The 27,025-nt window shown below is 45.5% G+C and overlaps 1 protein-coding gene across 1 annotated transcript in view; it reads left to right on the top strand.

The window, feature by feature from the left end:
- Positions 1–6,282: 6,282 nt before the first annotated feature.
- Positions 6,283–27,025, top strand: part of LOC307233373 (dynein axonemal heavy chain 11) — a gene marked incomplete at both ends in the record, with an annotated part of 46,128 nt that continues 25,385 nt past the window's right edge. Inside the window, 47 exons of the mRNA XM_080004700.1 lie at positions 6,283–6,498; positions 7,001–7,144; positions 7,262–7,455; positions 7,539–7,716; positions 7,824–7,923; positions 8,169–8,380; positions 8,949–9,170; positions 9,271–9,432; positions 9,875–9,991; positions 10,097–10,249; positions 10,323–10,435; positions 11,420–11,615; positions 11,730–11,834; positions 11,951–12,346; positions 12,439–12,771; positions 12,923–13,177; positions 13,262–13,431; positions 13,531–13,753; positions 13,857–13,973; positions 14,166–14,252; positions 14,344–14,502; positions 14,718–14,801; positions 14,932–15,090; positions 15,270–15,392; positions 15,805–15,924; positions 16,775–16,999; positions 17,116–17,207; positions 17,307–17,433; positions 17,695–17,847; positions 17,948–18,181; positions 20,524–20,655; positions 21,397–21,557; positions 21,668–21,824; positions 21,936–22,081; positions 22,168–22,284; positions 22,389–22,527; positions 22,678–22,770; positions 22,855–23,049; positions 23,136–23,213; positions 23,309–23,441; positions 23,557–23,684; positions 23,961–24,109; positions 24,474–24,624; positions 24,757–24,888; positions 25,250–25,423; positions 26,026–26,230; positions 26,512–26,677. Coding sequence (XP_079860826.1) covers positions 6,283–6,498; positions 7,001–7,144; positions 7,262–7,455; positions 7,539–7,716; positions 7,824–7,923; positions 8,169–8,380; positions 8,949–9,170; positions 9,271–9,432; positions 9,875–9,991; positions 10,097–10,249; positions 10,323–10,435; positions 11,420–11,615; positions 11,730–11,834; positions 11,951–12,346; positions 12,439–12,771; positions 12,923–13,177; positions 13,262–13,431; positions 13,531–13,753; positions 13,857–13,973; positions 14,166–14,252; positions 14,344–14,502; positions 14,718–14,801; positions 14,932–15,090; positions 15,270–15,392; positions 15,805–15,924; positions 16,775–16,999; positions 17,116–17,207; positions 17,307–17,433; positions 17,695–17,847; positions 17,948–18,181; positions 20,524–20,655; positions 21,397–21,557; positions 21,668–21,824; positions 21,936–22,081; positions 22,168–22,284; positions 22,389–22,527; positions 22,678–22,770; positions 22,855–23,049; positions 23,136–23,213; positions 23,309–23,441; positions 23,557–23,684; positions 23,961–24,109; positions 24,474–24,624; positions 24,757–24,888; positions 25,250–25,423; positions 26,026–26,230; positions 26,512–26,677 — 7,625 coding nt within the window. The remainder of the gene's footprint in view (positions 6,499–7,000; positions 7,145–7,261; positions 7,456–7,538; positions 7,717–7,823; positions 7,924–8,168; positions 8,381–8,948; positions 9,171–9,270; positions 9,433–9,874; positions 9,992–10,096; positions 10,250–10,322; positions 10,436–11,419; positions 11,616–11,729; positions 11,835–11,950; positions 12,347–12,438; positions 12,772–12,922; positions 13,178–13,261; positions 13,432–13,530; positions 13,754–13,856; positions 13,974–14,165; positions 14,253–14,343; positions 14,503–14,717; positions 14,802–14,931; positions 15,091–15,269; positions 15,393–15,804; positions 15,925–16,774; positions 17,000–17,115; positions 17,208–17,306; positions 17,434–17,694; positions 17,848–17,947; positions 18,182–20,523; positions 20,656–21,396; positions 21,558–21,667; positions 21,825–21,935; positions 22,082–22,167; positions 22,285–22,388; positions 22,528–22,677; positions 22,771–22,854; positions 23,050–23,135; positions 23,214–23,308; positions 23,442–23,556; positions 23,685–23,960; positions 24,110–24,473; positions 24,625–24,756; positions 24,889–25,249; positions 25,424–26,025; positions 26,231–26,511; positions 26,678–27,025) is intronic.

The following is a 27,025-nucleotide window of genomic DNA, read 5'->3' as shown; positions in this document are numbered from 1 at the left end:
GAGGAGGCGCAGATCACTGTTATTAAATGTGGCAGGAAGCCCTGTTAGTATGCATGCAGGTCGCCTGCAACGTGTCGTGACAACGCTCTGTCTCACTGGCAGGAAGGATCCGGGATGCATTTCTGAATGGAAAGTTTTTCATTGACAGACGCAGGAGGACGATGAGCAACACCGCCACGCGTCCGGCCGAGGTTCATGTGCAGTATGTCGCCTGGCGTGACGGATATATCTACCTCCGTAACAGCGCTGTGCTCTTTGAGGGGCGATATCCGAAATGTATCATGTCTTGATTCACAAGGCGTCCCCTCCCCCGCATGGTTTGGGATCTCAAAACGACGTCAGCGGAGAAACGGAGTAAAATGAAATCCTCGCGCCCCCGCGTCGCAAAAGAAAAAGGCCGCACCTCAAAACCTTCTAGCGCCGTAGCTAGACAGCAAACAACACGGTGATTGTGCAGATGGGGAACGCTCAGCTTTGACGGGGAACGACTTGGACTTTATGTAGTGGCTCAAAATGCGATATGAGAAAACTTTACGACCACTTTAAAGAGGGCATAAACGACGCTTATCAATGATGCTACGCCGAGTCTTCTCCGGTCGATCTACGTGGCCCCCGCGACCGTTAATTATTTATTGTACAGGATTTTATACTCTCAATGCTCTGCCAAGTTAATAACGGCATTAAAAATTGACAAACAGGAAATTTGAGCGAAGCAGTTTTCGACGCCTCCGCGCTTCTGTTTTCCCGGCCACAGAAGGAATCTCTGGACCATCTCTGTTTGGATAATAGCTCTCACACTGTACAGCCCCAGATGCGTTTTAAACATTTATTGACCCAACCCCCACCCAACCCCACCGAGCGGCAGTAATCCCTGCAGCGGGCTCTGCCTGGGACCGCGAGGTGTGCATATTAAAAGTTTTTACGGGTCTACCACAACACCTGCGATCCCGTCACCACTGAGCCCCGCGCCGCGCGGACATAAATCACGCCCTGTGAGCGGAATATCTCATGTGGGGGCCGGCATTCCGCAGCCCCGCGCCCGGGATTAGAAAAATCAAAAGGGCACGCTCCGCCGCGAGCGCTCGCGCCGACGCAAAAGTGCCCCCGAGGAAGCCCGGGTGTTGAGAGGCGGCCAGGGAGCCTCGCGCCGCTCTGTCATTTGTAACGGCGCGGCCCTGACAGCAGCCCCCGGGACATTACCGCTACCAGCCCCGAAAAGAAAAAAACGCCGTCTGCATGTGCCATCCAAACACGCACAAATTATGGCCCAAACCAGGCGGAAGAGACGCCACAAATTGCAGGAAGCGCTCTCCCGTGTCTTCATTATCTTGTTGTTTTCTTTGGAGATAAATGTATTTTCAAGACGAACATGTTGCTGTGATGATGGACTATAGCACCTGCCTCCCCCCCGCCACCCCCCACCCCACCCTCCCACACTTAGACAAAGAACATTTCTCATCTTTGCAAAAAAAAATTACCCGTTACAATTCGGAAGGTTTGGATCCGTGTTTTCCAAAGAATGTTACATTTCATCCAGAGAGGCTTCTCGATTGGGAAATATGGGTAATATGGGTGTTATACGCGGGACATTCGCGCGCTTCTCAAATCTCGTATTTTGAGAGATGCAAACGCACTCGTCGCCCTGGCGTGCTGCACGCAGATTCGCCGTCCCCTGTGAGCCTGAGCATCGGAGAGATTGATTTGCATTTATGGACTGAATGATTACACAAGTACACTATATGAGGCATAAAGGACCCGGCTCAGGTTAAGGCTGATTGACAGAGGCATTGTGCGTCAGGGTTTCAGTTCATTTTTTTTCGGGAGCCCACGGTGACCCCCGGCATTATGACCGCGGGGGCAGTGCCAGTCTCTCAGGATGCTGATTAAGTGGGATAAACTAGACCCTCAGACACAAGTGGCCCCGGCGGTCCTCAGGGGAGTCCTCACCGGGTCCCCACGGCCCCGCTCCCTTCCTCCTACACACCGCTGCCTTACTGGGAACACACACATGCACGCGCACGCACACGCACGCACGCACGCACGCACAAACACACACACACACACTGTTAATGATGATGATGATTTCCTTGGGAAATCTGACAAAAATAGCAGGCTTTCCAAATACATCCCAGGAGTTACGGATAACTGCGCATCCAAACTCTCTGATGTGAAATTATCTGTGTATTCAAGGTTCGCGCCTCAAGGTAAATGCACGGCATATGCTCTAACTACGAGTGCGAACCGACAAAACAAAGGGGATTCTTCAACTATTGTAAGGTAATGGGTGCCCTTAAAGCTTTTGTCTTTTCAACAGACGAACACTTAAAACAAGCCTTTCAAGATGAGCGGCCTGCTGTTGTAGCGCGGCCGAGCCATTCCCCCGAGGACAGCGTCTCCATCACCAGATGCCTCCGGGGGTGCGGATAACAAATTTGTCCGTTCTAGGGTTTTATGCGACACCACAAGAGCCCTCATTCGGCGGCTTTTCACCTGCACTGTCAGAATTAGCGCTCGGGTTAAATGTCTGCAGGCCATACATGGAGGCCTTTTCTTTCAAAATCCGCACGGACATTATTATCCGTGTACATATACAATATATATCAGTATTTTGTCTGGCGTTGCCCTGCCTCAGAGAGGAACGGATAAGAACGCTTTCTGGCCACTTGTTCAAACTATGGCCTCCTCTGATTCAGGTCTCATAGAGTTAGATGTTTGTCTATCCTGGGTCAGCAACGCTTCTGGGGGGGACGGCACAGGAAGGAGAGGCAAAAGTAAAGAAACCACTGCCCTCTACAGGGGGCCGATGGAACAGGAAAAAAACCCACAAAATACAGCCTACAAACCCAACCAACCCGCCGGAGACACCAGTTTACTTTTTTAACTTTGAAATAAATATTTATTGTACGACGACTACTACTATGTATAGATTCATAATTCTTGTTTTCCTTTCCCTCAAATCTGCAAGAATTCCTCAGATGGAGGATTCCTCCTTTGCAGTGTGGGGGGCCACACATGGATTCTCAAAGTTAAGACCAGGAAATAATTTTGGTTTGTTTTCTTTTCTTTGTTTTGTCAACGTTTGTTTGACAGGGAAACACAAATGTTTTTCTAACCGCATGAAATAAAACCGGTCAATCCCGATGCAGATTTTACCGGGAAGGTTGCATGTAGAATAAATAGGCAGTGGTCATATTATTACATTACATTACATTTCATTTAGCAGACGCTTTTATCCAAAGCGACTTACAATTGTTCAAACACCGACGGACGCAGACATCAGGAGCAATTAGGGGTTAAGTGTCTTGCTCAAGGACACTACAGCATGCAGTAGTGTATTATAGAAGTAAGATTGGATTTATTATGGTTTCTATTATTGGATTTCTAAATTAAAGATTTATTCAGATCTGTGGGTTACGAGACAAAAACTTTAAATGATTACATGGGATGATTTGAAAATTAACAGAAAATATAAACTTGATTACAGTAAATGTTGCATTGTGTTTTTCTTTTTAATAAATAACAAAATAGAAACAAAACATTGAGCACGTGTTTTTTAACCCAAAACATATTTTATATTTTAGCTATTTTGGAAGATTACATAAACTAATTATGCCTATAATTTAAAAGTGGGGAAAAAAGTGAAATTCTTAATTTTTCTTTTTTTCATTTTTTCATGTTTTAAAGTTTTGAGCGTTCAGATAACGTTAACGATGCATAACGTGGAGGCAAAGAGCAAAAAATCCATTAGGAGAGGATACACACACACACACACACAAACACACACACACACACACACACACCCCCCTGCTCCACTTGTGTCCGTCCTGCCTTTGCGATTTTCCCGCCTGTCGAAGTTCTCATGCTGACAAACAGTGACATTCAGACGGCCTCACAATCACTCCATCTTGTGTGTTTGTACGTTGAACTCAGTGATTGGCGGTTGCGGGTTTAGATGACTGACTCGAAGCAACGCTGAAGTTGATTTTGTTGAAATGTGATTGTGCCTGTTTGATGGTACCCTTTCTCGAGAATCGTTTTTCGGGGTTCTTGGAGTGGTGGTCATCTCGCTCTTATATCCCCGTGCTCTGGCCATAGAGCTCCCTTTTTTTTTTTTTTTGCATGTAAGGCAGACAGTAAAGCTATTGGGGAGTCCAAAGAACTACATGTTTTTCGGGAGGTTTCTGGCGTCTGCTTTTTGAGTGCTGAATGAGGATTAAGCCTTATTGTGATGTTGAAATCTTACTGTATGACAGGTTATTAGGCATTAAAATCTGATGATGGAAACAAAGATACTCCAGCTTATATCCCATAATTTCTGTAAGGGCTTCCATCTTTATTGTTTGAATGCAACAGCTTGCCAATTTGGCATCTGTCTCTTCCTCGAAGTGCTTCATGCTCGATTGTTTTTGAAAAGTAATTCTTACATTTTGTCCTACTTCTGCATTTCTCGATGGCTTAAACACAAAAACTGGTTCCTGTAGCACAGAAAAATAAAAACCCCATACCCTAACATCATTCCCAAAATCACATACACTTCCCATAACCGTAAACACTATTAACCTGTTTCTACACGTTTCAATATTCAAAACTCTTTCTTCAAAACCTTACACTAGAGTGGCCAAATGAATCATTCCTTGCACTATATGTTCAGTCAGCAAAACACGTACTGTCAATATAATTAAGTCAAGTCGTCACAACCTAAACTCAAAGACCACGCCTTTCTCCAGGTGCACACACTGACACTCACAATTGTTACACACCAATCACAATTGCAGGGTCAACAGGGCCGAGAGGCACGTCCATGTGCTCTGGAACAATGGTGACGGTGATGCTGAGTAACCTGTCCTGTACATTTGCTGCATTTGGAAACCAAGCTTTTGGAAATTGGGTATTTTACCGTGCATGGACTCTTTGTTACATGTTGTTTTTTTTTTTTTTGCTGTGAAGTTCCAAATTATTTCTCTGAAAACCCCTCCTAAACCCCTCCCATTTCGGCCGCAGGGTTCTGAATGAATCCCTCCGTGTGTGAAACAAACAGTCGTGTGGTGTGTGTTTTTGACAGCTTGTGTGTGTTGTCTGAGGGCAACGTTTGAATTGGGACCCAAGAAGTTAGATGCTTGTGCCGTTGAGTGTGAGGTTTTTAAAATAGTGTGTGAAGAATTGAGAAAATTGTGAGTCGTTCCCAGAATAGTGTCTAAGCAAATGAGGAAAAACTGTAATATTGATAAACGATAGATAAAATCCTTTTTCAGCATTGTTACTTGCCAGTGAGCCACATACTATTGCTATTCAGAATTTCTATGGATTAATTTCCTCATTAAAGTGAAAATCCATAAAATTGTTTGTGTTGTGAAGATTACACTACAAATCCCAGAATTGCATTTGAAGATCTGCCTCCTTGTGATTGATTGATTGATTGATTGATTTTTTTTTTTTCTTAGTCACTTGTGGTGTTGGGGACTTGTTTTCATCCAACAGTTTAACGACAACAAGCGGCTACACCGGGTTATCAAATTCACCGCGGCCGCCTTTCATTTCTTACGCGTTCGGCATTTACGGATCTTTGCGTTCTTGCTGGTAAGTGGCAAAACACTGTAGAAGAGAAGAAAAGATGGAATGGTATGGTGTGGTGAAATGCAGGGGTCACAACAGCAGCAAACTGTGCAAGTGTGCAAACTGTGCAAAACCAAGAAAAAAAAGTACGATTTAAAAAAGAAAAAAAAAAAAAAAAAAGAACACACAAACTTACAAAGCGCCAGCTCAATAAACTATCAAATCTGGGATTGTTTTTTACGAAATGATTTGACGGATTACCACTTTAATGCACTTTGACCACTGCGTGTTTTACGGCGGCGTTTTGGGGCGTCCAGCCCCCGTAACATACCGTTGCTCGGGGCAACACTGCAAACACAGCATGCCACCACTACCGCGCACACACGCACGTGCACGCACACACGCACAAACAAACACGCACAAACAAAGACGCACACGCACCTATTTCAATTTCCCCCGGAACAAATGCAACGGACAACAAATGTGATGTCAACAAATCAAACGTTTTCTCAAGTTCGTGGGCGAGTGGAAAAGTTTAAGGCGAGCGTCAACTGCGACGAGTGGAACGGCGTGTCTGACCGTCACCATGGAAACGGGACGCTGAGCTTCACCGCGCGCGCGTGTGTGTGCGTGTGTGTGTGTGTGTGCGTGTGTGTGCGCGCGCGCGCACGGACGCGGCGACGCTCCCGAGGCCGCGTGCGTTTGGGGGGAAAAAAGTAACTCTCGGTAATGTCGGACGAGGAGGGCGCGCCGCCCTTCCCGGGGGACGACAGGGCGAGGTACGTCGGCCGGAAAGTTTGCGGGCTCCTGGGCCTGGAGGCAGGGGCGTGGGAGGCGAGCGCGGCCGAACCGGGGACCCGGGCGACTCTGGCGGATTTCTTCGAGAGGGGAACCGCCGTGTTCTTCCGTCTGTCACCGCGCGGGAGCCTCAGTGCGTCCGACGAGGTGCGCACGGTGCCGAGCCCTGCTGCTGCCGGGGCAGTTGTTGCTCCTGCACCGTTTTAGTGACGTTTGCTTGTTTTTTATGGGTTTTTTTTATTGGATGCATTTTGTTTGTTTGCTTTTCTTTTCGCACTGTCTGATCGACTATTATTAATGGTGAAGCGACCTTGAGCTGTTGCATGCTGTGTGTGAAAGGTGCTATACAAATAAATATTATGATGATGATGATGATAGAATTTCTCCAAGAGAAACAGTTGCATATTGATAAAGTCAGAGAAATTAAATATTGCATCATGAAAAGGTTAAATTGTTTTACCCCCCAAACTTTCCGCATATCGTATAGCAGTTAGCTGTAGATACAGTTGAAGAACAGGTGTTCCTTCTTATTCATATTATTAGTAGTAATAAAGTCGTACTAGTAGTATTACCAACACAGTGATATAGCTTGAACCTGCCTAATGTAATTCGGCAAATAACTTTTTATTTTTTATTTTTTCAAGTTCAGGTCCTACCCGATGTTCAAAACAAAGAGGTCTACATTCTTAAAAAGAGAGCTGTCCCCCTCAGCACAGAGAACTGCAAGGAAGTTCTGCTTTTTGGGCTCCTGTCTCCGTCTGCGCTTCAACAGCTGTCAAGCACCATCGAACAGGTAATCACCGCGCGGTTTACCGCCCATCTCATAGCGCACAGCATGTAAAGAAATGCTGGCGGTGTAAATAGTGCATGGCAGATGAGTGAGTGAGTTCATTCCGTGTCCTTCCACGAGCTCTGTTTGCCGCTGCTGTCGAACGAGAACAACCGCCGACAGTGGCCGAGCGTGATGTCCGAGGACCTTCTTCAGCACGTGGAGAGGATGAGGAGCAGAGCAGCTGTCGTCCAAGGCCAGGTTCTGGGGGAAACCGTCCTCCCAATGCAGACAGCGCCGGCTCAGATGGAGAACGCTCACAGCACCATGACGCCGTAAGGATGAATGAAGGTCTACTTCCAGACTGGGTATATATTTGCACAACTTCAGTTGCCTCATCGGTCTGTATGTTTTGCAGGTATGATCACTACGACAGCGCAGTCGTCCACGGCGTAGAGTCCATGGTCATCAGCTGGAGCACTCTGGTCCAGAGGATCTTAAAAGAAGATTCAGCGGAGCTGCTCCTCAAGGGCTCCAACCCGGGGCCCTCTGTAGAGATCGACTTCTGGGCGTCTAGGAGGAGAAATCTAACAAGCGTACATCACCAGGCATGCCCCGTTCTTTAATTGTTCTGCAGTTTAATTGCGTACTTCGTTCGATATAGTTTGCAATACTGTCATGCTGGCTGTTTTTTCATTTCCAGCTTCAGAGTCCCGCTGTTTGGAAGATGGTCAAAATCTTAGAAATGTCGGAGAGCAGTTATGAGCCAACGTTCAAAACTCTTATTGGAAATGTATTTGATGGTAAGAAATATACAAATTATTATTATTATTTTTTTTAATAGCAAGATGGCAAAAGGTTTGATCATTCAAATAATGTAGGTTGAACAGTAGTATAGTGTCTTTATCAGACAATCAAACATAATTTCAGTTATATTATGTCTTCATTCCTTCAATAGATAGTGAGATTATACTGTATTTATAACTACTAATAGTAGACTGGCAAGACTGACTGATGTTGATATTTGGCATATAAATGTACTCCCAAGCGCTACAGGAGGCCCGGGATATTGACGTCCATCTTCGCCCCCTGCAATTCCAGCTGTCTCGACTGGAGGAGGATGAATTTCCTCAGACCGAGCCGCTCCTTCCTGCGCTCTTCCACACACTCGGCCTGATCTGGACGCACTGTGCGTCCTACAGGCGACCCGCCCGCATCGTGGTTCTGCTGCAGGAAGTCTGCAACCTCCACGTTCAACAGGTCGGAAATGGGTTCTCCTCCAGAACCGTGCGGCAGCGACGTGGAACCTCTTTGTTAGCGAGCATGATGTATTTATTAATTTCCAATATTCTTATATTTAATCACTGGTGTACCTCATTTGGTCCGTTTGCCGTATGTAAGGGATAGTGACCCGCAGGCTGCACTTTATCCCGCTTATTACGTGGTTTACTAAATACAAGAAGACTTGGAGAATGAATATTGATATGAAATGATTTTATAACAAGTACACCTAGGGCTGTGGCGGTATCTTTTTTTTCTTTACCGCGGTTAAAAAGCAACGTTTAACCGCAAGACAGCGGTTTACTGGAGGTGGGCACTTTTTATTTATTATTATTCTTTTTTCATCACACAGTGTGCATTACGATAACACGTCATATAATGGTCTTTATTAACACAAAGTGGTAATTATTCAGAAATAACTGACCGCCGATTGCCGCTATCGACCAATCAGAATCGAGTATTCCACGGAGCCGCGTGATAATCGACATCAAATGCTAGAGAGATGGAAACCGCTGAGGTAAAAGTCACGCGTTTTCTCTCCTCTAAGGCCTCAGATTACCTCTGTGGCGACCAGCTGCTCAAGGAAGACACGGACGAGGGCTTACAAAGAGTCAAGAAGGCGGCGAGAGTCCTCGCCCGCATCAGGAGGACGTACGACGCTCAGAGGGAGAGGTTGTCCGGCCTTCGCGCAGGTGCGCCCTGGGACTTCCCGTCCGCCATGGTTTTCACTCGCTTCGACCGCTTCCTGCGTCGCGTGAGGCAGATCCAGGTGAGGCGTCGCCGTTGCGAAGACGGGCTCTCGTCAGAACGTCACCTTAAAGAGGATTTGTCGACAACTTTTTGACTGCAATGTGTGCCTGCCACCCCAGGACCTTTTTGAAATGATGCTGGATTTTCAACGGTTGGAAAAGCTGGAGTTCGGCGGACTCAGGGGGAAGATCTACAGTGAGCAGGCTGCCCGCATTTATGGAGAGTTTACTGACCTCTGTCAGGCCGTGAAGCAAAGGGAATACAATCCACTGGACTCCCAGGTGACATTTTCTTTTGGTTTAAAATGTTTTAATTTTTTTACCTTGAGCTGAAATAGAAATTAATAGTATTAAGCTCTTTGTTTTATACTAATCTCTGACATGCACTGAGAAGATAAAATAAGAAGTTAATAATTTATTTAATTATTTTTTATCATGGCTAATTATTTGATTTATTAATTTAACTCGAAGAAAAAAAATTAAATTTGATAAAAAATAACACATACATAAGCATCTAGCTACACAATGTTAACCTGGAGTAGTGTTATGCTCTGAAGTATGTGGAGACATTTGTGTTCATTTCACAATCTACCTGATACTTCAGTTTCAAATAGCTTATGACATAATCCTTATTGGGAAATGCGATCTTGTGCTTTATGCAAATGACAACTTTTTTTTTTTATTGAATTCCTAATCAAACCCTCATCAATTGCATCATCCAAAGGATTTTGAAAAGCTCTACCAGGCTTTCAAGGTGAAGATATCTGACTTTGAATGCCGCCTCGCCACACTTCTCTGCCTGGCATTCAAGGACTGCTCGGGATTGGAATCTGCGTTCAAGGCGAGTTGAGCTGGATTATAACACAACTCGATGACTTTGTGCAGATAATGAACGACACAGGTTGTGACCAGGATGCTAAAAGTTACTCAAACTCTTGTCTCTCAGCTTTTAGCTGTTTTCCGACCCTTCCTGGAAAGAAAACAGATCATGCAGATATTCAGTCCTAACTTCCTCGTTCTCCGGCGACATTTTGGAGAGGAGCTTGAGCGATGTAAACACCTGTTAAAACACCAGGTCTGTCAGGCGCTAAATGATGTGGTGTGGATACAGCATGGATGATAATTGATATGTCATTTTCATTAATATTTTTTTTCACTTTTTTGGCCTCTAGGAAGCCGGCCTGGTTAAGAACATGGCTCACACATCTGGAGCGCTGAAGTGGACAAAAATGCTCAGAGAACGAATTCAAACCCCGTGGCAAAACTTCAAACTTCTCTTTGACAAGTCAGTGCAAATGACTGTTCTGGTCAGTGATGGAAGTCCTTTTTATTGATTGTTATAAAAAAAAAAAAAAAAAAAAATATGTGAGTCCTGGAACACTTATAAAATGCCTTCGCAGCCAAGCCAAGCCATCCCTCAACGTCCACCTAAAAAAAACAATGAATTTAAGAAACAACAAGATGTAATAGATAGGGTGGCATTTATATATAATTCATATCTCAAACATTATAGATAGATAGATGGATAGATAGATAGATAGATAGATAGATAGATAGATAGATGGACGGATGGATGGATAGATCAATACATAGTTGGATGGATAGATTGATAGATAGATAGATAGATAGATAGATAGATACAAAAATGGATGGATAGATAGATAGATATATAGATAGATGGATGGATGATAGATGGATGGATGATAGATGGATGGATGATAGATAGATGGATAAATAGATCAAAACATAGTTGGATGCATAGATTGATTGATAGATAGATAGATAGTTAGATGCATAGATTGATAGATTGATAGATAGATAGATAGATAGTTGGATGCATAGATTGATTGATAGATAGATAGATACATACAGACATACATACATACATACATACATAAATGGATGGATGGATGGATAGATGGATAGATAGATGGATACTACATAGATGGATGGAAAGATAGATAGATACATAGATGGATGATAGATAGATAGATGGGTGGATGGATAGATAGATGATAGATAGATATATGGATGGATAGATAGATAGATAGATAGATAGATACATAAATGGATGGATAGATAGATATATGGCTTGATAGATGGATGGATGGATAGATAGATAGATACTACATAGATGGATAAAGATAGATAGCTTGATAGATACATAAATGGATAGATGGATGGATGGATGGATGGATGGATGGATGGATGGATAGATAGATAGATAGATAGATAGATAGATAGATATGATAATTACTTTTCTCTTTAGGATAATGGAGGGTGCAGAGGTGGTACGTGAGTATCAAATGTCCATAGAGATGTTGGCTCTTCTGGATCAGCATGAGGAGCAGGTTTACTCTGAGTGGTGCAACGGCCTCGACCGGGTCTGTTCCCTGAATCTCAACCAGCCCCTCATCACCAGGAACATCTCATCCGGTCTGATCTCAGTCAACTTCAATTCACAGGTAACCACTTACTATTTCGTCCCGGCTACGTTGTGCATGACATCTCACGGAAGAGCTGTCGACCCACCTTCGCTTATTGTCTAGTATGTTATTGTTTTCCTGTTTCTTCTGCAGCTGATGGAAGTCTTGAGAGATGTCAAGTACATTCAGACTCTGAACCGGGCCGACATCCCGGCGGTAGCGACCGCTTTGTTTCAGAAGAGAGAGGTGTTCGTCAAGGTTCGCAACGGCCGTGCCGCATCATCGATTTCCCAACTTGGACCCATTCGAAAGCTCTGGTTTATCTTTTCCCTTCATGGAGTACTCACAGTCACTCCGCCTCTTCGTTGTTTCAGTACGTGAGCGCTCTGCAGCTTTTGGCTCGGTGCTACAACGCGCTGAAGCTCACTGTCCTGGAAGTGGAGCTGCCCCTCATCCGGGTCGAGTTGGCGGACATCGATCTTCGGCTGAACAGGGCGGAAGTCGACCTGACGTGGGAGGACCGGAGCTGCTGGAGTTTCATCAGGACCACCAGAGACCTGGTCCACGACCTGGGGTGTCGGGTCCAGAGGGCGAAGAACAACTGCGAGGTCATCCAGTCGCTGATGAAGGGGTGGAGCAGACAGCCCATGTTTTGTCGGAAAGACAACAAGAGAGGCACACTTATTCCGCTTGAAGACCGGGCAGACCGCGCCAACAGGAAATACAGCTTCATACTGAGGGACGGAGAAACCATCCACAAGCTGGTCCAAGTGCGTAATACTCGATTTGTCTCTAAATTCATATTTCCCATCATTGTTTCCTGTCTTGCTATGAAACACTGAATGTTATGAAACAAATCCAGGAGAACATGGCCCTCACCCACGCTGACCCAACTTCGGAGGCGTGGCGGTCCTACCTGGAGTACATGGATGAGATTGTGGTGGACGGGCTCTTCAAATACATCAACCACTCTCTGAGGTTCTTTGTGGAGAACACTGAGCCGGGGCCCAGCCAGGCTCCTCTGTTTGAGGCCGACCTCCTGCTCGAGGGAACGCTCCTGACCTTCTCGCCCTCGCTGCGGCAGGGTGCAGGCGACGGCCTCTATGAGCTGGTAGAGGGTCTGATAGGCGACATCTTCAAGGCGTCGGCCAAGGTGAACAGGGTGGCCGCTCACTTGAACAAAGACAGCTATCAGGTATTTCAGTTATTCGGTTATTTGAAAGTGACCACGACTGTGATCTCATCCGTTGACCTCAAATGTTCTCGGAATCATTGCTTTATGTGGTGCAGGTTTTCTTTGCGGCACTTCATCGATGTAACGCGTGAACACCGAACCGTTGTTTCAGGATGTGATGGCTGATGTGATAGCGCTGTTGGATCTCAGACAGGAGATCATGTGGCGCGTGGAGAAGGTTCTCAAGCAAGCGCTGGATTACCAGAGGACGCTGGGCGGCTACGCTCACCTGTGGCTCGAGGACAGAGCCGAGTTTCTCCGACAGTTTCTCTTGTTCGGACATGTCCTGACTTCCGAAGAGGTAGACACTTACGTAGAGGACGTGTTGCCCGAGAACCCGCCCACGATTGATATTTTCAAAGAACAGGTAAAGCCCTGGTTTCCCTTCTTAACTGACACCCACTGACACCCTGCCTTTCTTTCTGAGTGTGTCTTTTTTGTTTTTTTCCAGATTGATTATTACGAAGGTCTCTACACACAAGTTTCCAAGCTAGAAGACTTGAGGGTGTTTGATGGATGGTTCCAAGTCAGTATCAAGCCCTTCAAAATTAGTCTTCTTAACGTCATCAAAAAGTGGAGTTGGCTGTTCAAGGGGCACCTCATGACGAACGTCGTTGACAGGTACAGTTCTCTTTGACGCCGTCGTTCAAACGGACCGTTCCACGCGTTGAACGTTCTGGGACTAACTGGTTCCTCATGTTTCGCGCGCCCCCCTCTCAGCCTTGACGATTTGGAGGAGTTTGTGCGAGCCACAGCTCACGGGCTGACCCAGCCCGTGTCCGAGGGGGATCCCCTCAGCTTGACGACACTGATGAGTCACCTTGCGGCCATCAGAGATAGACAGAAAGCCACAGACCAGATGTTTCAGCCTCTCAGGGACACCATCACCCTGTTGGAGCGCTACGGTGAAACCTTTCCTGAGCAGGTCTACGCTCAGCTGGAGGTAAGGACGCGTGGAAACGTTCACATCCACCAAGCGTATGAATATTGGAACTTGTCACTTGTCACTTGTCGTGGCCTTCAAAATAGAAATGCCGTCTTCTTAGGAACTGCCGGAAAAATGGAGTGCGGCTAAGAAACTAGCATTGTCAGTGAGGCACGAAGTCGCACCCATGCAAAATGCAGAGGTCCTGGTTTTAAGAAGACGATGTATGCAATTGGAGGTAACTTGTCACTTATTTGTCCCAGAATCATACACACACACACACACACACACACACACACACACACACACACACACACACACACACACACACACACACACACACACACACACACACACACACAATTTGAGATAGTGTGTCCTGTGGTAGGACCTGGTATTAACGCAACATTTGCTGTTTCTCATCTCACAGGAAAAACAAAACACATTCAGGGAGAAGTTCAAAACAGATGCACCTTTCAGCTACAGAGCGGTCCACCCCTACAACAGTCTTGAGAAGGTAAGGGTTTAACTGTTGCTCTTTCACTGACCATTCATATTTTTGGACAGATAGAACGACGCTGATATCATTTTTAATCCCTTTTTTGTAGTACGAAAAAGAAATCAGGAAATACGAGCGCAAGGTCGTTGAGCTTCAGGAGCTGACAAACCTTTTCGACGTCACCGTCCCCGACTACCGAGAGATAAAACTCTGCAGGCGGGAAATCGTGGTCCTCAAAAACCTCTGGGACATCGTCGTGTATGTGCAGGTGAGCAGATGACACGGATACCTGTACGGCGCCTAAATGTCCCAACAAGGACATCGTTCTGAAAATAATTGCTCAGCCTCTGGTGAACCGCCTGTGAAATCTGATACTTCCAGAGGCTGTTGTTGGCTCTTTGGAGTGCTGTGTTTGTACGCAGCATCCATGTGGCTTCATTTGTCCTCTTTAACTTTCCCTGTTCCCCGTCTTCATCCGCGCAGAGCAGTGTTGAGAACTGGACCGACACCAAATGGAGGCGGATAAATGTGGACCAGATGGATGCAGACTTGAGGAGCTTTGCCAAGGTGAGGTCACCAGCAGTGCCGCATCACACTCACACATCTCTCCTGCTGTCCTGCTCTCATGCACCGTTGGCGTTCTGAACAGATGCCCCCCTGATATTGAATTGTGTTTATCGGCCGTCTGTTTGTGTAGGACATGCAGAAGCTTGACAAAGAGGCCCGCACGTGGGACGTGTACTGCGGGCTCGACCTCTATGTCAAAAACCTGTTGACGTCGCTGCGGGCTGTTCGTGAGCTGCAGAGGGTGGCGATCCGAGACCGGCACTGGGTGCAGCTTGTTAGAACCATGAAGGTCAGAAAATGTCTATCCATCCATCTATCCATCCGTCTATCCATCCATCTATCCATCCATCTATCCATCTATCTATCTATCTATCTATCTATCTATCTATCTATCTATCTATCTATTGATGTTTGTACAGAGAAAAAACTATTTTGGCTTCCCTTCCTGGGAATGATTCCCCCACGCAGATGGACTTCACTGTGTCTGACAGCTCCACTTTGGAAGACCTCCTGGCTCTGCAGCTCCATCTGTTTGAAGAGGAAGTTTGCGACATTGTGGATAAGGCTGTCAAGGAAATGGCCATAGAGAAGGTTCTTCTTTACCTCGATGCGATGTGTTCATGAAGCTTGCTTTCCTGAAAATTCCGCTTTAGATTGCACATTAGACAGACAAATGTTATAAATGTTCACAGCTATGTTAAAGGTAAATTCACTGATGTACACCTCTACCAAATTTGCTCCTGGCACTGCTGCCACTATTTTGCAGAGATGGCATCGGCCATTCTTAAAGGGAGACTTCATGAAATATGCTTCAAATCTATTAAATGAGTTTAATGTTGCTTTCCAGTGAAATTTCCTTTTACTATGCTCCCATTAGTATGTATATTTAAAAACTATGATTGAAGCCCAACATACAACAAAATCATTTGCCACAAGGTCTGCTGAATGCAGTTTACATTACACCTGCAACGTCGCAGCATTTTGCCTTTTCATTTCACTTCAGGTGATAACAGAGATCAGTAAAACATGGGCAACGATGGAATTTTCATATGGAGATCGCCAGACCTCTGTACCACTACTCAAATGTGATGAGCATCTGATTGAAACTCTTGAGGACCACCAGGTACACTTATAACAATTACATTATTATATGTCACATTATTAACATGACTTCCCAAAGAAGCCTAGGAAATACAATATCTACCATGCACAAGTACTGGTGCTTGAGCTCTGCTCTCTGTGAGAAGGGCCTGCTTAAGGTGTATTTATTTAGTGTTAGCGTTGCTGACACAGTGTTGAATAGAGATGAGATTGCAGGCAGGGGTTGCCATCCCCAACCGTCTTAACAGCACAGCTGTGAGTGGAGAGCTCCCCATTCAGTCGTCTGATTTATGGCTGCTCCGGGTCCCGGGACAATGTTGCACAGTGATGGTCTTTGTATGCACACTCCACATGCTCTGGGGTGCGGGGTGGCGTTACAGACAGCAATTAGAAGTCTAGCCCCGTTACTGTCTCAGGCTTTGTCTGAGCAGAATGTCTCGCTGCCCCATGTTATGATCGCTGCAGCATAGCAAGTTGGTCGGGAACTGGAAAGAATTGATCTGATGATGCCTAATGGTGAGGGTTGTATCCCAGCAGCCTGTTACTAAAACTCAGTAATAGACAGGGTTAGAAACCCTGGCAAAGTTATGGATGAAACTTTACTTTTTTACCAGGCTGGGATAAATCATAGAGCATGGAAAAAGGAAGAAATGATGATTGGGAAAGTTCTCATAATGTATGTAATGTTTAAGATATAATGCACAATATTTATGCAATACAAGATAATAAAGTGGAAATGGAGTTGAAGGACGTTGTTGGATATGACTGATATCCAATCAACATGCCGCCCGCAGAGGCCCCCCTGTCAAACATTTTTTTTTTTTTTTACTGAATTGGTTAATCACAGCCGTCCCTGTGTCCTTGTCCTCCAGGTTCAGCTGCAGGGAATCTGCCAGAGTAAGCACGTGGATCACTTCGTGTCCCAGGTTTCAAGGCTACAGAAACAACTGACGGTGGCCGACTCCGTGTTGATGGTCTGGATGGAGGTCCAGAGAACCTGGGCTCACCTGGAGAGCATCTTCATAGGCTGCGACGACATCGGCCACCAGCTGCCTGCCGACACGCACAGATTCCAAACCATAAACACCGACTTCCAGGTGCTCTCCCATTCATGTTGAGCAAAGATCTCCGGTTTGAACGCTAATATCTGCTAGTTCTGGCGTTCCCCCCCCTTTTTTTTATATTCATAGATTCGATTTTTTTTTTTATACAGGAGCTAATGATGGACAGTGCCAAGACTAGAAATGTCATCAAGGCCACCAATAAACCTCATCTCCATGAGAAGCTAGAGGATCTTCAGAAACGGTTCACATATTTTATTCTTAATTCTTTGCTCTTTATTCCTTTCACACTTGAAGGTTCTGTGGACTTGACGGTAGGTTCTCGCTCTCTCTCTTCCCGCAGACTGGCTTTGTGTGAAAAAGCTCTCGCCGAATACCTGGAAACAAAGAGACTGACCTTTCCACGCTTCTACTTTGTCTCATCGTCGGATTTATTGGACATTCTTTCTAAAGGGAGTCGCCCTGGAGAGGTGTGTCTGCAGTAGAATATAACTTGATGCTTTTTTTTTGTGACTACACTCGGGCTGTACAGTAGCTCTATCTTTATCCATATGATTTTAACAATTCCGATACATTTTTTAATAGAACCTGCCTTGAGTTTAATGTTATTCTTTTGACACATTTTTGCTCCCTACCAAAGAGCACCTTCGCACCCGAGACCTCAGAACATACCGATTCTTTGTTTCGATCGAATTTCAGCGTTATAATAAACAATGCAATGTGTTTCACAGATAACACGCCACCTCCCAAAGTTATTTGACAACATGTCGGATCTTGAGTTCTCTAAAGACGAGCAGGACGACAGTGAGAAAGTCGCAGTGGGGATGTACAGCAAAGACGGGGAATATGTCCCTTTCCACGCCCGATGCAGCTGTGACGGGCCGGTAAACTTGAGATTTGCGTCAAAGTATTCGACTCGGCTTCCCGACCTTTCGCAAGAAAAAAAAACCATCTGAACTCACGGTGAAAACACTTTCCTCCCAGGTGGAGCTATGGCTGACCTGCCTAGAGAGCACGATGAGGGAGTGCGTCAGGCGGCACTTGTCCGAGGTGCTGTGTGCAAACGAGGACCGGTCCAGGGAGCAGTGGGTGCTGGACTTCCCCGCCCAGGTGGCCCTCACCGGGTCTCAGATCTGGTGGAGCAACGACATGGACCTGGTGTTTCAGAGGCTGGAGGAAGGCTTTGAATCCGCGCTGAAAGACTACAATAAGAAGCTGGTATGTTTAATGTAAGGAATAATCTCCTGCCAGCTGCTCATTATTGCAGAATAACACCTGCCAGGTTGATCAGGGACTTGGAGGGGCTTATTTTGCCATAATGACTAAATAAAGCTGCACTACTTTCTCAATAAAATAATACATTGAGCCAGAATGTTGATTTGAAATTATTTTATAAGTAATATGCCTGATTTAAGACCTTCCGCTAAATAACATAGTCCACAACAACACAGCTAACACTGCAGCAGAAAGACTCCGCCCCACATATTACTAACCTATTTACTGTTATTATTGTGATATTTGACATAATCTGCATTCGTCCATTCAAGTCCTCCATTGTAGTTTCTACATGCTCTTGCTAATACTAGCGTTAACAATACCAACAGCATGTAGGTGGCGTGAAACTGGGGACGTGGATCCCGGAGGAGAAGCTGTTGTCCGTGGCAACGGTCATTATTAACAGATAGCGATCATTATACAGAAATAACCGATTGCCACTATTGCGAATTGAGTATTACACAGAGCCGTGTTATAAAGTAATATTGATATTGAGTACTTTAAATACTAAATTTATATCGTCCAAATGGAGGTGTTCAAACTTCAATTTAATGGCAAGCCAATCTCAAATATTAAACAGGGGATATCGCTTTCCAAGCTTAAACATTTGCTTATTCTATGTGCATGACAAAAGTAAAAGTAAAACTAGGAGAGGGAGCAAAAAGTGGAGGTAGGATGTTGGCATTTATGCTGGTAAGTAAAACATATTCAAGAATTAATATATTAATCTTAATCTTAATTAATCTTTTATTATTTTCCCCCTTCCCAAAATTCCAAACTGATTCCAACAGAACCAACAGCACAACAGACGTGTATAGTGAGTGCCAGAAAAAAATACATGAAAAAAACGCAATTACTGCAGAGCATAAATATTCCATTGTTAACATTAAATAGTAAAATATTTTGTAATGAGACTTTAAAAGACAATACCACCGTACCGTTTTATTCAGTCGTGCTGAATTATTTGCATTAAGGTTGTGCAGCTATTCGCACACTGTTTCCTGATGTCATTATTATCCTGACTGACCATCATTATGAAAATTCAACCTCTCTATTTGTGATAATTGTTTTAAGTGATTTGAAGCGGCGAGTTACAATGAAATCAATATATTTGAAAGGCTTACACGCGGCGGGCCGTCTAATAACCTTTACAATACTGTATTTAAAATGTACTGTAATTTATTTTGGCACACCTGATCTGTTTTTGTGACTAAACAAAACACGGGTTTGAAATAACAGCGGGCGTGAGGGGCGAGGCAGGGGGTGGGGGGGGTCTGACACGCTTTCCGTTTTTTGCACCTGTCACATTCAACACATTAAAATTGCAGGGATCAATCATAAGTCAAGGCACTCCGGACCCGGTTATTATTTTTACTCAAATATGGCACAGCGGCATTATATTGTGCACCTGTAGTGGAGGTGGAGACAGCTGTCAGCGAGTGGACACCTGTTCCATTATCTGGCATCCCAGTCATTGACCTGAACTGGAGGTTTGCGGAGCCCTGCTGTGGGGCTACGCTCACAATTGGTGTATTATCACTCATGTCGGTTTCATCCGCACTACTTAAGGTTAACATGTCCTTGGCCGCTGTTCGTATAATCTCTCATTCTCCCTTCAAGCCGCTGCACCGCGCCGCGCTGATTGGATCCGCTGTCATACGGCGCTGGTGATAAATGCAAGTTCTCCGCTGGCGGAGCGTCACGGCGTCGCTGCTCATTTGCGTGGAAGTGTTTTTGAGGATTCAGGAGACTTTGTTTCATATTGCTGCATGTCTTCGCACACATGCACGCACGCAGGCACACACACACACACACACACAAATGCGCGGACACATATATACACACACACACACACACACACACACACACACATACACACACACACGGTTCTTGGCACAACTTCACAAGCTTTTTGATAAATGGGACAAATGCTTCCTTCTAGAATGGAATACCTGACCTTGCTTTACACAAACAGTGTCATTTATTGACAGAAACAAATAGATGAAATCAAATAAGCAATAAATGGGATAATGTGCAGCCAGCCATTATTGCAGAAGCCATTATTGCAAAATAACCCCTCCATGTATATACTGTATATACCGTGTGTGTGTGTGTGTGTGTGTGTGTGTGTATATATATGTATGTATATATATATATTTATATATATATGTATACCTGTATCTATTATAATCTATGCATTAATCACACCTATGAATTAATGTTTCCACCATGTATTTGGTGTTGGTCTTTATTTTTTAAACATATCATTTTGTTCCGTCCTCCAGGTCACTCAGCTGAACTCTCTGATCGGCATGCTGCTGGGGGAGCTGAGCTTGGGCGAGCGACAGAAGATCATGACTTTATGCACTATCGACGTGCACGCAAGGGATGTTGTGGCCAACCTCATCGCTCAGAAGGTTAATGCAGCTTCGTCTCGCGATGATTCTGTTTGTTTTCGAGTAGAGTGACTTTAGAGTGATCGCAAAACATTTCCTGTATCTGGAAAAAAATCAACTAAAAACATTCATATTGGTGATACTTCAAATTCTCTTGCAGCTGTTTTTTTTTTTTATTTATATTTCAAAATCATTTAACTTTGTGCTGCATGTTTCTGATCAGAGCCAATGTTTCTCCTACATTTTGTTTAAATGTGTTGTTTATTTTGTTTTGACTTAATTTTCATTTTTTGTGTATTTTCTGCTTTTTATAAGTAAGACCTTTGAGGTTCTATCTTTGTTTTTATGCCGACTTTGTTGAAATATGTTTCATTAGTTTGTTTTAATTCATATCCCGTTGTGTCTCTACTTTCCACTTATGAACAACGTTGTAATATTCTAATTTCCTTTATTTTAAGGAAATATTAAGTTAGGTCCCATTCAGATCAATAACTATTTTGCGATACCTCTTCACATCCATACATAGATACTTACACATACTCGCAATTAGACAGATTAGTATCTAACATCTAAGAAATCTAAAACTTAACAGAAGGATACATTCAAAGATCGCAGACTCACACCTTTGTGAGTCGGATAAAATAACAAAATCTGCAAGAGAAAGCAGAGTGTGACGTTGATAAGAAAAAAAGTGCCATCAGAAGTGAGGTACAGTACACACTAGTACCAATCTCATTGTGTTTCATTCACTCCCCTTCACAGGTGACAAACTCGCAAGCCTTTCAGTGGCTGTCTCAGCTGCGGCATTCCTGGGACGAGCGTCAGCGCCACTGCTTCGTCGACATCTGCGACGCCCGGTTCCTCTACTCGTACGAGTACCTGGGGAACACCCCTCGCCTGGTGGTCACACCCCTCACCGACCGGTAGCTCGCTGCGTCCCGCCGCCGCCCGTCTTCCTAACTTTTACTCAAGGATCAACGTGTGTCGTTGTGTGTCTTACCGTTTAGAATTTTTTTTGGGGGGGTATACCCAGGTGCTACATCACGTTGACCCAGTCCCTCCACCTCATGATGAGCGGAGCTCCGGCGGGCCCCGCGGGGACGGGGAAGACGGAGACCACTAAGGACCTGGGCCGGGCGCTGGGCGTCATGGTTTACGTCTTCAACTGTTCGGAGCAGATGGACTACAAGGTCAGTTACAGTAGGTTCAAAATCTAGTTTCAATAGCCGTTCTATGCGCTTATTTCCTTCCAGCGTTTTGTTTTTTTTCTCCCCCATAAAGCATTTCTTTCTTGCCTTCAGTCAATTGGAAACATCTACAAGGGATTGGCCCAAACCGGAGCTTGGGGGTGTTTCGATGAATTCAATCGAATTGCTGTGGACGTTCTGTCGGTAGTGGCGGTGCAGGTCAAAACCATACAGGACGCCATACGCAACAAAAAGAAAAGGTAGGAAACTGATCCAGAACTTTCCAGATAATTCCACCGGGCCGTTTAAAAAAAAAACGGTTTTGACCACCCGCGCCACCTTCCAGGTTTCTTTTCCTCGACGAGGACATCCCCTTGCAGCCCTCAGTGGGGATTTTCATCACCATGAACCCCGGCTACGCCGGCAGGACGGCGCTCCCGGAGAACCTCAAGGCTCTCTTCAGGTGTGGGGGAAGACATTGGGGCCTGTGACCGGGGGGCTCTCATTGTTGTCCCGGGGTGCTCTGCCTTTTCCTGACATTGTCTTTCGATCCGTCACTTAACGCAGACCCTGTGCCATGGTGGTGCCCGACATCGAGCTCATCTGCGAGATCATGCTGGTGGCAGAGGGCTTCCTCAGTGCTAAGCCCTTAGCGAGGAAGTTCATCACCCTCTACATGCTTTGCAAAGAACTACTTTCCAAACAGGTGGAAGGAATGTGATATAAATAGCTTCCTGTGGGTTGCTGTTATTGTGAATCCGAGCTCCTATTTAACTGTTTGAGTACCTTATGTGTTATAACATACGGGTATATGATACACCTCTCCTTCTTCACACTATCTTCCCTCATCTTTTAGGAGCACTACGACTGGGGTTTACGTGCTATTAAGTCGGTTCTGGTAGTTGCAGGGGCGCTGAGAAGAGGAGACAAGTCTAGACCAGAAGATCAGGTCTGCTGCAAGCCATCTTCATATACATAAAGTAGAGGTTGTATTACCTTGACTGGCTCTAAATGGGTTTTCACCACGTTCCAGGTGCTGATGCGTGCACTGAGGGACTTCAACACCCCGAAGATAGTGACTGAGGATGTCTCCGTATTTTCGGGCCTGCTGGGAGACTTGTTTCCGGGCGTGGAGGTCGAGAGGAAAAGAGACCTGGCGTTTGAGCAGGAGATCCGACGGACCACGGCCGAGCTTCGACTCCAGCCTGAAGAGCCTTTCATCCTTAAGGTGCCGACTAGAACACCGGCGAAGCCGAGTGAAGGGCGCTTTTGCATGAGCCCGCGGAAGAGAAAACGTCTCCTTTATTTCGGCAGGTGGTGCAGCTTGAGGAGCTGTTGGCCGTTCGTCACTCGGTGTTTGTCGTGGGAAACGCGGGGACGGGGAAGAGCCAGGTTTGACGTTGTTTTTTTTGTTTAACAGCGTGGGCAATGAAAATATTTCAAAATGTTTACGTGCAAGGTCAAATATTTCCCCCCTGAAATACTAGATACTGAGAGTCCTCAATAAAACCTACTCCAATTTGAAGAGGAGGCCCGTATGGAGCGACCTGAATACAAAGGTGGTGGATACGGATGAGTTGTTCGGCTTCATCCACCCTGGAACCAGAGAGTGGAGAGACGGTGAATGCAACTCGGGGCGAGAACATCCACCTTTTTTAAAAGCCAGCCGAGTATTAAAAACTTCACGTCCAGCGCTATGCTCTCATTGCTCTGTCATCCTCCCCTCCCGCCTTAGGTTTGTTGTCATCGCTGATGCGAGAGCAGGCAAAAATCTCCCACCCGGGTCCTAAGTGGATTGTGTTGGATGGAGATATTGATCCGATGTGGATTGAATCACTCAACACGGTGATGGATGACAACAAGGTACCTCCCTTTTGTTCACTCAGACTCTAACATACAACACATACCAACAAGGGTGGCACGGCTAGAAAACAACACCGCCCCCCGCCCCCACCCGCCTCTGCTCAAAATCCCCATTGTGCCGTCTGTCCTTTTTGCGATGGAAACGCGTCATTGCGGCACAGTGAGGTTCGGAGGTTCGTTTATTTCCGTGCGGAGCTTTCGCACCGTTTTCCTTCCTACGCACCGTGAAATGAAATAATCATTGCTATTATTATTTATCGTTCCCGTCTCTCTCAGGTCCTGACTTTGGCGAATAATGAGCGTGTGCCCCTCTCCTCGTCCATGCGACTGGTGTTTGAGATCAGTCACCTCAGGATGGCCACGCCCGCCACCGTGTCCAGAGCTGGAGTTCTCTACGTCAACTCACAAGACCTGGGATGGAGCCCGTCAGTCACTCAATTACCGTCTTATTTCATATAATACATTTTTTTCATTTGAGACAAGTGGAAGTCTGGGCACTCTGGTGGGGGGGTGATGTATTATGAAAAATTGTAAAATACATACTATAAGTACTAACACTAGATTTTAAAAGAAACATAACACAAAAACTTGTTTTTTTCAACATTTTCAAATACGTCTATGAAGCTAATAATTGTACAAATAACTGTTTGCAATTTAATTTTGTCTCTTAAAGGAATGCGTTTTCTTGGTGCCCATAATGTGGCTCCTTGGCATTATAATATTAAATTTTTTTGTTTCATATTTCATATAAGTCACCATAGAGAAACTGTGTTTCTCTTTGGCGTTCAGGTATGTCGCCAGCTGGATTGACACTCGAGCCCGTCAGACAGAGAGGGCCCACCTCACCATCCTGTTTGACAAATATGTTCCTCCATGTTTGGAGCACATGAGAAACTCCTTCAGGACCATCACTCCCATTCCAGAGAACACTTTGGTTCAGGTGCGTAACAAACGATATTTCGATACTGTGCAAATCTCGCATATGGTGGCAAATATCGCCCGAGCCTATTGTTTATGTATGTCAACAGACAGAAATTCACAGTGAAAATAACACCCCCCCCTTTTATTCCAGACACTCTGTGCTTTGCTGGACTGTCTGCTGACGCCAGAAAACATCCCTTCGGACTCTCCCCGTGAGCTCTACGAGACCTACTTCACCTTCGCGTGCATCTGGGCTTTCGGCGGGGCACTGCACCAAGATCAGGTATCACTACGACACTTCACTTTCACTGGAGAGCGTCCGGTCCAATGCAGCACAGTTAGCTCAACCCGTTTCATATTCATTTGATATGCATTGGGCGGCATTCAATAAAATGTCATCCCTGGGACCCCAATCTGAGAAGATGTTTATTGTCAGATATGATTTAGCCGGAAAATAATCCTTACCTGTCTATGCTATAGTTTGGTTTGTTTCGTCCCTGGACCCCACGATGAGAACCGCTGATATAGTGCATTGTGCTCGAGTGAAGAAAAGTGTATCTGAAACCAAAAACATAATTCAGCGTCAACCGAATTGTTGACAAAATTGACCACATGCGTGATTCCAGCTTGTGTGCTTTGTCCAGCTGCACGACTATCGGGTGGAGTTCAGTCGGTGGTGGACGAAAGAGATGAAGACCGTGAAGCTTCCGGCACAAGGGACGGTGTTTGACTTCTACCTCGACCCGCTGACCAGACGCTTCTTGCCCTGGAGCGACGCCGTGCCGCCGCTCGATTTTTATCCCGATGCACCATTACAAGTAAGAAGCCATGTTGTTGTTTTTTTTGAGTGTTTTTTTTTTTTGCCCTCCTTATAGGCCTGAAGGTGGAAGTACAAACTTTTTAAAAAGAAGCCAGAAGCACACGTCCGCAAGTGTACATTGAAAACAATTACCAAAATTGCACAATGCAGTCGTATTAAAAATGTGGCCATGCCTCGGTGAACATAATGAGCGTCGGGCAAAGCCACATCATGAGGTTATGGCGGGGGTTTCGCGGTGGATGATAGGTTTGCCACTGTGTCTGATTACCGTCGGCTGTGCCCCATACCCGCGTGTGTGGGGGTGAAGGCATCAGCGTCAAGGCCTGAGCTATCACCCACGCGCCATTGTCTTTCTCATGTTCCCTGCATACAGCTGCGAAGGCTCCAAAGGCTCTTGCTGAGCCGTAATTAGTAGGTTTTTGTTCCCGGCAAATGATGCTATTATGACAGAGTAGTTGTGGTGTGCCCGGGGCAAATACGAGAAATTATAAATCGTCAACAATTCGCTGAACACACGGCTGTCAATAAATCACACTCAGAGAAAGCTATAATGACCATGTGTGTTTCGGTTCCGTCTCCCCGCTGTTCCTATGATTGCAGGCTGTTCTGGCGCACACAGCGGAGACCGTGCGTCTCAGATACTTGGTGGACTTGTTGCTGGAGCGGGGACACCCGGTGATGCTGGTCGGGAACGCCGGGGTGGGCAAGACGGCGCTCGTGAGGAACAAGTTAGACAGTCTGCCGAAGGGTTACGTGACTGCTAAAGTGCCCTTCAACTACTACACCACCTCCTACACGCTGCAAAGTAAGGGGGGGGGGTTGATGTGTTGTCTCTGGCGTTTTTTTTTTTCCCCGCGCTCGTTGTCAAGTAAACTGTGTCGCTTCGCCATCTACTGGAAATGTTCAGGGAGGCGAGGCGGATCTTTGGCGATAATCAATCTCAGTTCAACTGAAAACTGTGAGTAGATGGAAGACAGGTGTTTTCAGTGGGACCTTTATGGAATCATCAAGATGAGATGCTTTGATAAGCACGAGTTATGCTTTGATAAGCATAACTTTGTCTTTCTGACCTGCTGTCACCCCCAGCGGCCCTGGAGCGGCTGCTGGAGAAGAGGGCCGGCAGGACCTACTCCCCTGTTGGCAACCGGAGGCTGATCTGCTTCATAGACGACATCAACATGCCGGCCGTGGACGGCTACGGCTCCGTGCAGCCTCACGCACTCATACGGCAGCATCTGGATTATAAACACTGGTGAGGAGCGAGGACAGGATTGAGTCCGAGACCCTTTTTGATTCTGATCCCATTCCCAACCAATTATCCAGGTTTATAAAAGCACTTGCAGCCTTAGTAGCGTTACTTTTTTATTCAAGAACACACTTCACTTCTCACACAGTCACTTCTTCTGTCTCATAATTACTGACTTCAAACACTTAAGATGTAAAATGAGCTGCACTCCTGTCTGGATTTTTGTAGTTACTGTTTAGTTAATGGTTGCTGTTTCTTAAAAGTGTTTGATCCCTTACTTTTTTTCATCTTCACAACCTAATAAAGCGCTTAACAAGTGACGTCTTAAGTTGCAATGGGCATAGCACTGAAAAG

Source organism: Zeus faber (assembly GCF_960531495.2).
Source record: "Zeus faber genome assembly, chromosome: 8".
NCBI classification, from domain to species: domain Eukaryota; kingdom Metazoa; phylum Chordata; class Actinopteri; order Zeiformes; family Zeidae; genus Zeus; species Zeus faber.
Note: the sequence above shows the minus strand (reverse complement) of the source record. Positions and strands in the feature narration are given on the sequence as shown.